General features: G+C 41.4%; 1 protein-coding gene and 1 long non-coding RNA gene across 7 annotated transcripts in view; both read left to right on the top strand.

Moving 5' to 3' along the window:
- Positions 1–16,574, top strand: part of LOC101742925 (rho guanine nucleotide exchange factor 11) — a 167,082-nt gene that overhangs the window by 56,342 nt on the left and 94,166 nt on the right. For all 6 annotated transcript variants that reach the window (XM_062675585.1, XM_062675586.1, XM_062675589.1 and 3 more), the window contains 6 exons: positions 1,046–1,206; positions 3,050–3,158; positions 3,353–3,464; positions 3,546–3,674; positions 4,050–4,109; positions 4,400–4,465. In XM_062675585.1, coding sequence (XP_062531569.1) covers positions 1,046–1,206; positions 3,050–3,158; positions 3,353–3,464; positions 3,546–3,674; positions 4,050–4,109; positions 4,400–4,465 — 637 coding nt within the window. The remainder of the gene's footprint in view (positions 1–1,045; positions 1,207–3,049; positions 3,159–3,352; positions 3,465–3,545; positions 3,675–4,049; positions 4,110–4,399; positions 4,466–16,574) is intronic.
- Positions 5,189–16,574, top strand: part of LOC134201228 (uncharacterized) — a 29,174-nt gene continuing 17,788 nt past the window's right edge. The window contains exon 1 of the long non-coding RNA XR_009976415.1: positions 5,189–6,112. This is a non-coding gene — a long non-coding RNA (uncharacterized LOC134201228). The remainder of the gene's footprint in view (positions 6,113–16,574) is intronic.

Raw genomic sequence — 16,574 nt, 5'->3', positions numbered from 1 at the left:
ACGAATACGTCAACAGGTTTAGCGGCCGGCGAGGCGAGGCTCACCGTCCAGTCCGGGCAGTTCCGTGTCCCGGTCGCACAAATAGCACCGGATTGGTCACTTCTGCGAGTGACTGTCTCGCAGAAGGAGGTGGCAAAATAACAGACTGAGAATTCTTCCCTCTCCACACGATCCGTTGTCGCCGAGCTTGTGGGGTGAACTAACGTGCAGTACGACAACAGTTCTACGGAACTGGTTGTACTACTCACTGCGTAAATTCCCCCGCCCCACCCCTACCCGGAACAGGGATGGGGCGTTGAGCAAGTGCAGGGGAGTCGTTTAGTAAGTAGGCTTTTACCATCACCATTTACCGCGCCCCATAGCATCGGGAACCTCGTAGGAGTGTCCACACACATGGCCCTGAGCCACCACATGGATGCAATGATATATTTATTTCCCTGTGCTTACTCCTCCGACACGGACCGACTACTATAATAACCAGAGGTCGGAATAGGTAGATTGATTTAAGGTCGTTGACGTCAAACGTAGAAGATAATATAGATATGCCTCCAAAATACCGGAACTTCATATTTATTGTGATATTTGTTCCGGAATTTTGAAATTAACATGAATCTGTGCTTAAGGTGAAAAAAGTATTAATAATATTAATCTACGCTACCGGTGCTAGCTAATGGTGAAAAAAATCAGTATTTTATTTTATACAAAAGCACCTTGGAATAGTTACACCGTAATTTGTCCCTTTTTGTTGAATTAGAAATAACGCTTGTCGGTATGAGACAAAACTTAGACAGGGCTTGTTGTTACTTTTTTATCTCATAAATATGGAAATTGTATTAAAAATATATTTTTTCGATTTAAAAAAATAATCATTATGGATAAAATGACATGTCCACATTATAATATCTTGACGCAAGTATATAAAATCAATCTACTTATTCCGACCACTGGTGATAACACATCATGAATAATCATTTCTGAGCCGATTTAATATTTTGTCTCTGTTGATTTTATCTATTGGATGTTAAGAATCGCACTTTGCCCGCAGGAGCTGGTGGTGGTGGAGCAGGTGATGACGTCACAGTTGCGCGCGGTGAGCGCCGCGTCCCCCGCGCCCGCCGCCCCCGCCCCCTCGCCCGCCGCCGCGCAGGACGCGCACAACACGCTGCTGGCCGCGCTCATCGCCGCCGCGCTCGCGCTGCACTGCCGGTGGGTGCTGACGCTGTCGGTGCTCTGCTCGGTGGAGCTGCGGACTTAGCTCATATTCATTTAAAGAAGCACTTTGTTATACTCATTCAGTGAAATTTACTGGTTGTAGGACCTCTTGTGAGTTCGCGCGGGTAGGTACCACCACCCCGCCTATTTCTGCCATGAAGCAGTAATGCGTTTCGATTTGAAGAGGGAAGGGGGTTGGGCAGCCGTTGTAACTATACTGAGACCTTAGAACTTATATCTAAAGGTGGGTGGCGTATCTACGTTGTAGATGTCTATGGGCTCCACCACTTACACCACTTAACACCAGGTGGGCTGTGAGCTCGTCCACCCATCTAAGCAATAAATAAAAAATGATACATACAGTACACGGTTTTCAAAATTACTTATGTTATTTAAATTAACAGATATTCATCACTCATTCACTGACTGAAATAAAACTTCAAAATTAATTTAAAAAATTATAATAAATTCACTCTTGTTGTAGAATTTGTTAGTACAATGTGACTCGTTAAGGTCATGCGGAGAGCTCACGCGAGCTCGTATTGCAAAATCATTAATAGCTCTGGCGAACACCCTGCACGGCACATACAGGGCGTAACGCCAGTTTGCCGAAAGAAAATTCATGCTCCATTACTTTCCGCTCGACACTACGCGGCGCTGCACCAAAACATTGTGCCCATAATCGTTGTCATAGCTTAGTGACACCGCGCAGCAGTCCAGGCACTGCTGCATTATTATTTTTTGCTAATGTGTGTAGACGAGCTCACAGCCCACCTGGTGTTAAATGATTACTGGAGCCCATAGACATCTACAACGTTAATGTGCCACCCACCTTGAAATAAGTTCTAAGGTCTCAGTATAGTTATTGCAAATAGCAAATTGACGAATGCTTAAAGCATACTATTAAATACTATAAACGTTGTCGTCCCTACGTCACGAATGTACAGAACACTTCCTAGTGATTAATTAATTGTAATCATTATCGCCAGTAAAGAATCTCGATATAGATAGTAAATGAAAATGAATTGCATGTAATTAGTTGTTTGTAAACGTATTTTTATCTTAACTGATAAAGGTCATAACTAGTCGCGTTATCTCAGTAGCCGGAGCAGCGCCCGCCGCGGCGGACTCTGCGTTTTCCCAACTAAAATAAAAATAACTTAAGAAGTGCTTATAAGCAATAATGGTCCATTTAATGTAATGTCAGTGAAATGGAACCGAGGGAAGTGAGGAGGAGATGGTGGCAGGCATCTATCATGAAAAAGAAAGCAAAAAAGTCAAGTACGTTTCTAACGAACGTCCCAAGAACTATTCATCAATATTGAAAGAAATATTATATTGCATTTTGAGGTTCTTCTAATGATTGTACTATTTGAAGTAAAACTTCTTTAGAATGGTTGTGATTTCAAACTCGATGAAACGAAATGAAACGAAACAATAAGTGTGCCGCGATTGGCTTGCCGAAAAGCGGCGCCGACAAGTCACGAAGCGCTCCACGCGGTCTCGCGTCCCCGACTAGTTCAGTGTGTTTTTGACGTTCGTGCACGCGTCGTGGCTCTCGGAGCGCCCTGAGATATTTTAATTTCTATTTAGATTGTTATCAACAAATGTCGCTGCCAATAAATTCAACAATTCCTGAATCGCGGTGACGAGATGTTACACATTTGATTTGCACTGCAATATGGTTGACTTTTGCGATTATTTTAATATTTTATAAGTTTCATTTCTACCGTGTGTTACTTGCACACACACACATATTTTTTTCGTCTTCGTTCTGAGTCTGAGATGGTGACTTTCTGGCGAGCACTTAGCGACTTAGATCCCTGTCGGTCCCCAGGCCCGCGTCCGTGGCCGCCGCCGTGGGGGGCGCCCGCGCCTCCTTCCTGCAGAGGGACAAGCTGTACAAGCAGAGGGTCAAGCAGATCATGAAGCAGCATCCCCAGCCGGTGAGTCGCCAGCGCAGCCCGCCGTGGATATTTCAATTCACTTGGAAGCTAGCGGGTGGATAGATAACCGTTTTTTAATTTTTAGAAATTGTGAATTTAATAACTCAACATCTATATCGTTGAGACTGGTACAAATTTGCTAAACATCAAAGCGATTCTATAGAGCCCCCCGCTCACCGCTCCGCCTGTTGCAGTTCGTGGTGAGGGGCCACCACCTGCAGCTGCAGGCGCTGACGTCGGTGGGGCACTGCCACCGCTGCGACCACGTCATCTGGGGCCTGGCGCCGCAAGCCTACGTGTGTGCCGGTAACGAGCCCCCCTCCCCCCGCACTCACTACCCGCACTACCCGCACTGCATCACTGGAACTCTATAGATCTCTTGTTTAGATTGCAAGCTGCGGGTCCACCGCGCCTGCGCCAAGTCCGTGGAGGAGGGCTGCTGCCTCGACGGGGAGCACCACACCAACAGGATATCACGGTTCATGGAGCGGATGCATCCCAACAATCAACCCAACGGTGGGTATCGGTCCAGACGAGCCCCCGGGCCCCTCCTGCAGTAGCACTCGCTGACAACTCTGATGGATATCGTAGACATCCACAACGTAAATGCGCCACCCACATCGAGATATAAGTTCTAAGGTCTCAGTATAGTTACAACGGCTGCCCCGCCCTTCAAACCCCATTACTGCTTCACGGCAGAAATACGGACTCACAAAAAGTACTACCACCAGTAAAACTGCGAATCCGTCACGATAAAATTAAAAGTGTCCTTCCGAGGGTCCGAATAACGCACGTCTAATTGTGTTAAGCACTGCGTAAACCGAACGCAGCGAGTAGGTTCTTATGTGGATCTTATCATTTCGCTATAAATATTAATTGTTATTCTAACAGCTCAAGACGTGAACGACAAGAAATCAAGAAAGGCTTCGGGCACGGCGCATTTCCTCAACAGTGAGTATCATTTTTGTATATTGAAATATATGACACAACATAAAAACTGGTGAAGCAATAGCTTTAAATGCTGTTTCTCTTTATAGGGCAACTCAGTTTGTGTTTTACTGGGCTAAACTCTAAACTTTATTTTATGGTGAATAAAATAATACATTATATTAATAAAGCTATAATGTTTTATTTAAGCGCCATCTGTTATTGTTACTAGTTACTATTTAGTACTTTAGTGTCGTCGCTAGATGGCGTCTTTTCGATAAAGATTTTAAAATTTTCCCATTTGTTGCACGCAGTGGAGCGCAGTTTCCGCAAGGCTGAAGACGAGGCACCCTGGGACGCGATCCTCGCACCAGCTCAAGGTAAGTCTAGCACAGCCTAGAAGTGTAAAATATAAACATTTTGTACGTGAGCGCCATCTAGTGTGAAAATGCATGCACAGGGATTTATGTCTGATCTTCGGAAAGGGTGGTTGCTTCGAGGAATTGTTTCATCAAGGCCCGGACGAACTCGTAAAGTTAAGTATCCGGGCAACGGCTAGCCAACACGGAATACAAGGTATCTGACAAATGCGTGAATCGCGCTAGTGACATTTTTAAGATAAGTTTACATATAGAAGCGTTCGGAACAACAACATTCACTGCTTCTGCTAGGGGCTAGTGTTAGCACCGTCCTCAGGTTAGATCCCCGTGAGCTCACCTAATTGCTCAGGTTACGTTGCCATAACTTTCTAAGGTAACTAACTTAGATAGGATAAAAAAGAACATTCGGACCGTCGGTCTACCGAACAATATCATCTTCCCTTTGCATTATGGTACTCGCTGATGTCTAGTGCCACATTGCTCGGCCGCTCGGTGCCCCCCCCCCCCCCCCCGTGTCCTCAGTGAGTGAGAGCTCGTCTCGTCTTTTCTAATAAATCTATCTTCTATCTATGTATTATATATAAATGAATTGCTGTTCGTTAGTCTCGCTAAAACTGGAGAACGGCTGGACCGATTTGGCTAATTTTGGTCTTGAATTATTTGTGGAAGTCCAGAGAAGGTTTAAAAGGTAGTTAAATATGAAAGTGCTCGGAATAAAAATAACAATTTTGTTTTTCCTTTGATGTGTCCCTCGTCGGACGGATTCCTTTTGTTTGTTTTAAGTTTATTTTATACAAAAGTTTAGGTCTTTTATTTATCGATTGAGGCACTACGAAGTCTGCCGGGTCAGCTAGTCGTCAATAAATTAATGGCGTGCAATAATACTACTACGTAATGAAAAATGTCAGACTTCTCAGAAATTCTCAGACAATCGCATAGATCATGGACCCATAGACATGCCGGGTCCGCTAATATCTAATATAAATCAACATTTGGTGAATCATATATCAGCGGTAGTGCGCGGCCGGACCGCATCGACTCATGGCCATTATCGCTTAGGACTCGATCATAAACATTGAAATTATATTTAGAGTAATGTAACATTAAATTGTTTGTAGGCCAACGGAAACTTATTATTAGGTAAAACAAAATAACGAAATGATTAATGGAGTTTGGAATTTTTTTCGTAACTCGACGAATTGTTTCACTGAAAAATAATGACGGTAGCTTGTGTAGGCGCCGACGGGTGTCGCTGGAGGATGCTAATTTTTCACTCGAGACAGAAATAATTCGGAAACTTGTTCGGGTGAATCATTCCACGTAAAGTTTTCACGACGTCCGTGGAAGCTCTCCGTCGCTCTGGTCACACCGGCCTGTAACTGAAAGGCTGAAAGCTCGGTTCCGCAGTGACGGCCGAGCTTTCGCGCCGCGCTCACGTCCCGAAGCGACGCCGCGTCGGTTCCCGAAAACAATTTACGAAAAGAAACGAAATTTAAAAAATATATTATAAAAATAATAATACGATTTTTTTATCTCTCGGTTAAAGTGTTCGAATTTCGAATTCTCGTCGCTGATTGGTGTGTTCGATAGTGATGTGATTTATTTTTTGTCAAGTGCAACTTTTATTGGATGTTTTCGTATCGATTAGTGAGTTGAGATAAGTTATCGGTTAATGCAAAAATAACTTTGCCACGGATATTGGTCATATTTTCGATGATGCTTACAAATTTATTTATTTTGCACATAAAAAATTTTTCAAACGAAACAGGATAATTTTGTTAATTTTCATAACAATACAGCATTGTGTCTTATTATTAGAACGATTGTTAAATTTGTTACGAAAATGTTATAACATTGTAATATTAGTTTCGAATATCATGGCTCCATCTTACGATTTTTGCAAAAGGCAAACAGATAAAAAGATACATTGGACTTAAAAAGAGTTACAATGGGTTCCCTCTCAGCCTAAACCGATCTCTGAAAGCCCATGATTACGGGCTGCGAGCTAACAGCACTCCCGCTAGAAAGTGGTCTCATTTAAGAGGTTGACCGCCACCGGGCCTAGTCAGGAGAGCTGATCTGTTTTTAAAATATCCTGTACATCCTCTAGCGCAGACCAGCTTCGATATATAAGGCCTTAGCGTCGTGAAGGCGTCCATAAGCCATGGCGATCACTTACTATGAGACAAACCCCGTTTGCCTTCGACGACAAAAAAAATTAATTAAACTTACCACAGCGTCTAATGCGTCTAGAATTATCGATCTTTGTACATGAAGTTAATCGATGTTGATACTCTTAAATATATGGAGCATATAAACTTCATTACACGAATGTTTGCCTGTTATGAAATTCGAACCCACGACCCTCGGTTCAACAGTAAGGGGCACTACCTACTGTGCCACCGAGTCACATAATTAATTTGCATTTTACAACACAATAATTCTAAAATAAAAAATATCACACACTCGCAAACACACTGTACCACTTACAAAAAAAATTGCATTATTTTTCCTACCTAACCTGAGTGCCTTGAGAGGCTATATCAGCGTAACCTTAACTAGTAGGTGAGCTTACGGGGCTCAAACCTGATGACGTTGCTAACACGAACCCTAGTAAGAGCAGTGCTTCGCAGAATCTACCACCGAATCGGAAACGCGACCCGCTGAGAAGATCCGGCGAGAAACTCAGTGGGCGGTGTCTGAGGGAAATTGCAAAATGTACATAATATGTATATATATCCGTTTTGAAGCGGCGATCTCCGGGTTCGCCCGTGATTAATAACACGTAGGAGTGCTTACTTAACAAAACCGATGCGCTAATTGAAAGAAAGCAACACAGAAATAGTTACAATAAGTTGTATCAAGCATTTATCTTAGATGAAATTGGATTTTCTTCTTCGTAGTTCAAGTGTTCATTTCTAAAACAGTAAATTGTAACATGCGACCTTTTTGTGTGTGTGTGCGTCAAACGGTTCAATTATTTGTCATGCGTTAACAGCAATTCGCATAGTTCATTGATAATAATGATTGCTGCGATGTTGTGTGGTCGTCGTGGCCCAGAGGGTAAGACGTCCGGTGCTTTCGTATCGAGCGATGTGACAGTTCCGGTGTTCAAATCGGAGGCAGATACCACTTTGGCATTGCTGGTTGTGGCGTTGTTTACCATTCAATTCACCCAAAGATTAGGGCTTCAGAATGAGATGAGCCTTCACGATACGCGTCAAGAATTACCAGGCCCTGACTGTTATTACCTATTGATATATCGGACTTTTCGGCTAACTCGACTTTATCGTAACCACCATACAATCTATACTAATATTATAAAGCTGGAGAGTTTATTTGTTTGAACGCGCTAATCTCAGGAACTACTGGTCCGATTTGAAAAATTCTTTCAGTGTTAGATAGCCCATTCATTGAGGAAGGCTATATAACATCACGCTAAGACCAATACAAACGGAGCACCAATAAAGAATGTTTCAAAATCGGTTTTTTTTCTTTCTACGCAAATGAAGTCGCTGGTAAAATTTAGCGTTATGCTCAAGTAATTATTCCACGCGGACGAAGTCGCGGGCTAAAACTAGTAATTAATATCATTGTCAATCCGACATGGACTGCATCTCCAAAGCCCGTCCTCTCCCAAGACAATTTTTTGCTAGTAAAACCCAGCAGCTATCCAGTGAGTTTTAGTAAACAAAACTAATATCGAAAATAGTACGGAAAATACATAAGAAAAATGGAAATCAAAACATTAGGAGGATAAAAAATAGGGCAGTGTTATTGCGCGCGGCGCTAGCGGCCCGCAAACAACAATAAGCTTTTGAAAAGCTGCGTTCGTGAAACTTTCTGTAAACACGTTACGTAACGCGCTGTAAGACATCAAAATAAGAGTCGAAGGGATACAGGCAAGGTCAAACTTTATAGTTTTATTGTCAACTAGCGACCCGCCCTCGCTTCGCTTCGGAAACATTAAATTATATTATTGATAGGCGAGTCCCGCCATGTTGCGCGCGGTACGACAATAACTGCGGGAGACGCCGCGGGACGAAGCTAGTCTAAAAAAAGTAGCCTAAGTTACTCCTTATATCATCAGCTACCTATCAGTGAAAGTCTCATCAAAATTGGTCCAGCCGTTCCAGAGATTAGCCGGAACAGACAGACAGACAAAAATTGTAAAAAAATTATTTTGGTGCATGTACCGTATATATATATTCATATGCCTGTAGTAAAAAGAGGCTATTTCAATATTACAAACAGACACCCAATTTTATTTATATGTATAGATTAACTTTACATAAGTCCGATGCGGACAATGGTGTTAAAAATGGTGCTTTACTGTTGGTAGGACGTCTTGTAAGCCCGCAAGGGTAGGTACCACAATCCTGCCTATGTCTGCCGTGAAGCAGTAATGCGTTTCGGTTTGAAGAGCAGCCGTTGTACTGTAAAAAGTGAGATCTTAAACTCGTCTCAACGTGGGTGGCGGCATTTACGTTGTAGATTTCTACGGGCTCCAGTAACCATTTAATACCAGGTGGGCCGTGAGCTCGTCCACCTATCTAAGCAATTAAAAAACAAAAATAAAAACACCATAAAAGACTTGTCGATATAATCTGATTTTCGCATCGCTCACCGTCGGCACAAGCTAGTCCGTGGCATTAGAATTACGACTATCATGAGTTTCCAAAAGATGCCACTAACACAACACAACGCACCACCTAATCTAATCATCATCATTATCCTGCTTTTCTCCCAGTTACCTGGGGTCGGCGCAACATGTTTTCTCCTTCCATACTCTTCTATCATATACCATTTCTTCGTTCACTCCCCTCTTACCCATATCGTCTTTTACGCAATCCATCCATTTCTTCTTAGGTCTACCTGAAAAGGAAGCTCTATATCGTTCCACATTCATAGTTAACATTCTCTTACCGACCTCATTTTCATTTCGTCTCATCACATGTCCATAGCATCCCAAACGCGCACTTCTCATCTTCACTGTCACAGGTGCCACTTTCTGACTTCCTCTAATATATTTATTTCGTATTCTATCCATTCGCATCTCTGCTGCATGCAATCGCCTTTCATCCGATCACCATCTAATCTAATGTCCGTGTCAGTTTGGCTTTGAGTCATTGGTTCTGTCTGATTCGTACCAAGAGGAGAGCTGTGAATTTTCTGAAGTTCTTTGAACATTGAGCGCCGAATGGTAACAGAGTTGATTCCATCTATAGAACCGATGTATTTATACAAAATACGTTTTCAGTAATAATTTTACCGTCCATATCGTCGGGCCCTCGTATGAAAATACTCTTGTTAGTGTTTGGCCAGCAGAGCTTTGAATAGTGTCCTCAGTGACTTAGTTGTGCTTCTGATATTACGGTATCTCCTAAAATTATGTGGACCATCAGCACGTCGAACTAAGATGACAAAAAAAAATCTAAAACATTCGTCTTTTTTTCCGTAATTAACCCGTAAAATTTACATTTGTTTATAAAACGTATCGGACTGACTGACCTCACCCGGCGCTGACCTCGCCGCCAGAGTTAATTCAACACGTAAAGATCTTTTATAAACCGATACAACAGCGCGGTTCTAAATTATGATAGTACTCGTAAACTTTTTTTTTTGTTATTGCTTAGATGGGTAGACGATCTCACAGCCCACCTTGTGTTAGGTGGTTACCAGAGCCCATAGACATCTACAACGTAAATGCGCTATCCACCTTGAGATATAAGTTCTAAGGTCTCAGTATAGTTACAACGGCTGCCCCACCCTTCAAACGCATTACTGTTTCACGGCAGAAATAGGCGGGGTGGTGGTACTTACCCGGACTCACAAGAGGTCCTACCACCAGTAAAGCACCAGTAAAACTTGTGGTGTATGGCGTTCATTTTGTTTACCATACCATGAGTGACGTTACAACGGTCTACCCGGGGTGAAGCGGTCACAGAATCAATAGACTCTAAAACGTGTTCCTCTAGGGCTCTGAAAAAACAGCATAAATATATTATATAGTAACACAAAACTGTGCCCTTTGCTAAGCAAGCATTGAAATATTACACGAATGTCACATCAATGGAATAATTTTGAAGCCCAATCTCGTAAATATCCAATATAAAAAAATCTAACGTAATGCCACTCGTCGAGATGCTATTAAAATTCTATGACTTCGTTCCATAATTCATTGAATATTTATTTTGAATCTTTTCTCTTTCTCTTCTTCTCGTTTGTTTGGAGATTGAGTATCACTACATAGTATAAAACAAAGTCGCTTTCTCTGTCCCTATATCCGGATATACACACATATGTATGCTTAAATCTTTAAAACTACGCAACGGATTTTGATGCGGTTTTTTTTTAATAGATAGAGTGATTGAAGAGGAAGGTTTATATGTATAATAACATCCATTAAATAGTGGAGAAATCAATAGTAAATTACAGTTTCCGAAGCGAAGCGAGGGCGGGTCGCTAGTTCGGTATAAGTCAATAAAACTGTTCGCGCCCCCGTGTTATAAATAATTGCAATTTCATAATTTCTAATTTCTCTGCTAGTTTCAATACTTATAGTGATGTCACAGTATTTAAAAGCAATCCAGGGTCCCCACTCTCGACAGTATTTGTGCTTAGTGCTGTGGCGGGTAGCCATCATACAACGCAAGATAATTGACAGATGCCTGAATCTCGCTTACGACATTTTCAAGATAAAGCGCATATATACAAGTTCCGAACAACAACATTCGGACCGTCGGTCTACCGAGCAATATCAACCGCTCGGTGGAAGATCTTCCCTTTGTCGTTAAGCTTCTCCAAAGTGCCACCCAGACCTACATTAGCTGGGGTTGTTTGTGCAGTCGTTTGACCCCTCATTTAGTTAATGTTTCGTGGCGGATGAGTTGTATGAAGGCTCACGGTGGGCGAGGCAAGGCTTGAAAGCTCACCACGTCGAGTAAGGGTGCTGTGATTTCATTAATATATGTAGGTCGCGGTTTGATTGTGTCGGCCATTTGAGAAGTGAGAGAGAGCAATAAATCTGTGTTATATCCATTTAGCTACGCTTAATGCGTCATTAGTGTAGATACTGCTTTACTATTTGTTTCACCTAAGCAAATCTACAAGAATTAGTTCAAATAGTTTGTAGTGTTTAACATATTTCTTGATTTGAAATATTAGCATATTATAAATGGTAATAAGTGCTTATAACATTTACCCCTTCGTTAAGTATACCCGTAGCATTTACCCAATGGTCTCTGCAAATGTTCCCTCTGGGACAAAATCGGTTGGCTTTTTATTTATTTTTATGTGGCCACATAAAACGTGCTGCTTTACTATTTCGACCTCATGTGAGGCGCAGGGAGTACACACCAAACACATTCCTAAGAATGTACATAATTATTCCGGATTAAATTAAAAAAGGGCTTTTCGACTGTAAGGAAATCCTTCATTGTTGGTTCAGGAAAGATTAAATTAAATTCTTTTGTGTTTAATTAAAATTTAAGTCAATAAAAATTCCGTTGAAATTCTTTGTGCTTATATTTAATTTTGCCTCGTACCTGGAAACCCTAAAGGTATCTCCGGATGTTACGGAAAAAAATGGGAAGGTACTCTGTTTACGGGTAAAATTTATAATTTTGCGCAATTACTGGTGCTAGAAGAGCCGATTGGGGGACCACCTGAGTAGGGGTTCTGGATGTGGAAGACAGAGGCAGCTGATAATATAGTTTAGTTAGTTTAGCTTAGTTTAGTCTTCGTCCTCATGTCCCAGGTTTTCTGTGAGTCGCGAAAATCCCGTTTGCAATACTTTTTTTTATGATTGAAAGATTGCTGGTGGCGCGGAGGCCTTTCCAGTTTCACCAGGACAGGTGGGCGAGCAAAGGCTCAGCCAGGAAGGGGTTTGCACTGCTATGAGCTCCTGTGGCCATTTCACAGTGGCAGAAGAGCAAACCAAATTGACAATCAATTATCCGTTCCGTTAATTTAAAATGAAAATATAGTAGAGTCTCCAGTACTCCCATCAGGTTGAGTGCGAGTTTGTCTGCCTATAAAATAGATTTCTATCAGGTATAATCGTCAAAATTGTGGAATGCGGCCAGTGTCGAACCTACGATCTCCACGTTGATCTACTGACTCAGGACGTTATCGGCGCAAGTTCTGTAACGCTGTGCTGAGCGAGCTCCCGATTGTTTTCTCAGTATTACTATTTCTGTCACAAAGCGGTTCCACAGTTCCGCTTGCAAAAGGCTGGACGTTTACTTCACTATGCCTTTTTTGGTTTGTTTTTTAAGTTCACTTCGCCTGCCAAGCGCACACTGCTGTCGGAAATGGTTTTCAGAAAATAGAATACAAAAAATTGCCTTATATCAAAAAGTGATATGGTTGATATCGGAGTATTCTTGTTAAACATATTTAGCACTTGGAATTTGGGTGCCCTTGTTGTTATCTGTATGTGTATATATCTGGAACACAAACTAACGAGAACACTTGAACCTTTGATCTTGCCAAATGCTAGCCGCTGATAGCCTTGCGTTTTTTATTTATTTATTGCTTAGATGGATGGACGAGCTCACGGCCCACCTGGTATTAAATGGTTACCGGAGCCCATAGACATCTACAACGTAAATGCCACCACCTACCTTGAGACATGAGTTCTAAGCCTCAGCTATTTTACAGTCCATCAGCTGCCCCGCCCTTCAGACCGAAACGCTTTACTGCCTCACGGCAGAAATAGACAGGGTGGTGGTAACCGCCCGTGCGGACTCATACGACCACCTACCACCAGTAATTACGCAAATTATAATTTTGCGGGTTTAATTTTTACTACGCGATGCTATTCCTTCACTGTGGAAGTCAATCGTAAATATTAGTAAAGTACGTATTTCATTGGAAAAATTGGTACCCGCCTGCGGGATTTGAACACTGATGGATAGCTACATACGAATGCACCGAACGTCTTATCCTTTAGGCCACGACGACTTCTTGCGTTTTATTTACCGGGCCCGGGTGTGAAGCGCTACTCTGGGAACATCAAAATCATGCGTTGGCTTTTCTCGGAACCAGTGGAACTATAGCACTTCAAGATTAGTCACTGAGATATTTTGTATCCGCCACAAGAAATGTAATCAAGCACTTCTACCGTCCCGAGGTCGCTACTTTCCGGGAGTTTCCGATTTCCTCAAATAAAACATGTCGGGTGCTTTAGGCTGAGAGCATCAGCGATATGTTAGCCATTTAAAATTACTTGCTCGCTACACGCTTGTAAAAGGCATTATTTTTGTGTTTATTAATTTTGTTACGAAATCGAACGTCGATACATTCCTCTGGGAGTATGCGGACTGATTGGCGTTTTATTAAATTGCGAATGAATCTCTGGAGTAACGTGATATTGTTATTTTCTTTGAATTCGATCCAGTTTGGAGGTTTCGCGTTTGATATCTCATTTCATCATTCTCCTGCCCTTCTCCCAGTCACCTGGGGTCGGCGCAATATTTTTTCTCCTTCCATTCTCCTATCATATACCATTTCTTCGCTCACTCCCCTTTTACCCATATCGTCTTTCACACAATCCATCCATTTCTTCTTAGGTCTATCTCTTCCTTTATATCCTTCAACATTCATAGTTAACATTCTCTTACCAACCTAGATTTCATTTCGTCTCATCACATGTCCATAGCACCCAAACGCGTACTTCTCAGCTTCTCTGTCACAGGTGCCACTTTCTGACTTCCTCTAACACATATTCATTCATTGAATTTGCATTTGATATCTGATAATTTCATAGCTTTGATATCATTTTTTTTGTATCGAATTTAATAAGGGCTTTTCAATGTCTCGGCTTTTACTACAGGAATGTGGGAAACTATCGAAACTCGTTAACTACAAAACGTAATACTTGCATAATTGAATAACATGTTATGTGCTAAAAAAATATTCGCTCACAGCCAATATCTGGACAGGAAGAGATACGGCGCGTTGTCGACAGTCACAGCATAATGTACGACATGACATGACAACGCAGTGACGACTGGAATGTAGTGGGATCTCTTTAAATCCGAAATGTACTAGAAAGAGCCGAAAGTGGATGTGTATTATCAAGAAATCATGTAGCATTAAAAGTACGACAGCCACTTTACTGGTGGTAGGACGTTTTGTGAGTCCGTGCGGGTAGGTACCACCGCCCCGCCTATTTCTGCCGTGAAGCAGTAATGCGTTTCGGTTCGAAGGTTAGGGCAGCCGTCTTGACTATATTGAGACCTTAGAACCCATATCTCAAGGTGGGTAGTGGCATTTATATTGTAGATGTTTATGGGCTCTAGTAACCACTTAACACTAACTATAACTATACTTGAGACTTTAGAACTTATATCTCAAGGTGTGTGGCGCATTTACGTTGTGGATTTCTATGGGCTCCAGTAACCACTTAACACCAGGTGGGCCGTGAGCTCGTCCACCCATCTAAGCAATAAAAAGAAGCCAATTAGTTAAATGTATCTGAAATTTCAATGGCGTGTTACAAAGTGGGTGTTAGTTTGTCAGCTTCGTTAACCGCCGATCTACGCCAGGAAAGCAATAGCAATATGTATTATATTTACTCGTGTGCCAGTTTCAATCAACACCTTCAAAATTCAATAAGCAAATTTTGTGTATTTTACGAAACTCAATTATGAATTACAATAACAAATGAATATACAAAGCAAACATTGGAACGCGACACGTGCCGAACATCCGGACGTTGCATGGTTTTAGTTTCCTCGGATGTCGGCGAATGTTGGCGAATGTCGGCGAGTTACTCTACTCTCGCATTTCCTCTCGACACTCGACCGACATTGTTGTGTAATTGGACACAGTGTAATTTGTTAGCAGTCAGTTTGATTGTATCTAAAGTAGATGAAATTCTCTAACTTAAATGCATTTTTATTATTGTAAATATTTAGATTGTCAAAATATGTTCAAAATATTTTTTTACAAATCTAGATACTATGTAGTTTGTTATGTTTTATTAAATTGAATATTATTCTAAATAACAATGCTACACTGAGTAGTAACGCTCTACACTAAGTTGAAGGAAAATAAACAGTGTTTGATACCGATTTCGTTTTTAGAATTTCGATTTTTTCTTTTAAGTGCCACAAATATGTCTGAAATACCTTTGGGAGTCCCTCATTAATATATATTGGATCTTTAGTTCGACAAGCATAGAACATGAGCTTCGAGTACATGTGTGCCATTGCCCTTCTTAGTTATTATGCGATGAGCTTGTGAGAAAAACACTATTAAATCTGATGATTCCGGCACACGAGAAAACATTTTATACTAACTCACCGTTTAGTAGACTTGTCCGACTGTCTTCTTATAGACTGCGCCACATCAAAAGTGATGTTGACATGTTTTGGTAATTGCCTTTCGACTGAGAGGGTCGGTCAAGGGTAAATGTTTTACGAATTCCCGGCTTTTCATGGTCTCGCTTCTTGGATATTTAGGAAAATTTGTTGTAAGGAATTTCAGCTTTCGTCAAAGTTTGTATTTTCTTTGGCTGTGTTACTTCTCATATAAATTTATATTGAATTAGAATTTGATGTTGGAATTTAACGGAAAATTTAAGTTATTTCATTCGCTGTCATTGTTATTGTTCTACCAAGGGCGGGGTCAGCACATCAGGCCCTCACACTGTTGATTTTAAATCTCGATAGATTTCAGGGACTAAATAAATAACTTACGTAAGTAAATGAAACAATATAATTTACCATTATTAATTTGGCAATTAAAAACAAAAAAAGAGATAAAACAGGGAACACAAGTCCGTAAAATGATAAAGAACAAATATAATGCGAAATGGACTATTTAAGATACCTAAAATTTATAGTAAAGAACGGAGCTTTCCGTTTATGCAGTATTGCGTATTGCCTTTTATTATTACTTTTTTTTCCTCCCTAAGCTGATAGCCTTGAGAGGCTATTTCAGCGTAACCTTAACTAGTAGGTGAGCTCACGGGGCTCAAACCTGACGACCTTGCTAACACGAACCCTAGCAAGAGCCGTGCTTCGCAGAATCTACCACCGCATCGGAAACGCGACCCGCTGAGAAGATCCGGTAAGAAACTCAGTGGGCTCCTTATTAC

The sequence above is a fragment of the Bombyx mori genome, chromosome 24, assembly GCF_030269925.1.
Source record: "Bombyx mori chromosome 24, ASM3026992v2".
NCBI classification, from domain to species: Eukaryota; Metazoa; Arthropoda; class Insecta; order Lepidoptera; family Bombycidae; genus Bombyx; species Bombyx mori.
The sequence above is the reverse complement of the archived record's forward strand: the minus strand, read 5'-3'. Positions and strand labels throughout refer to the sequence as shown.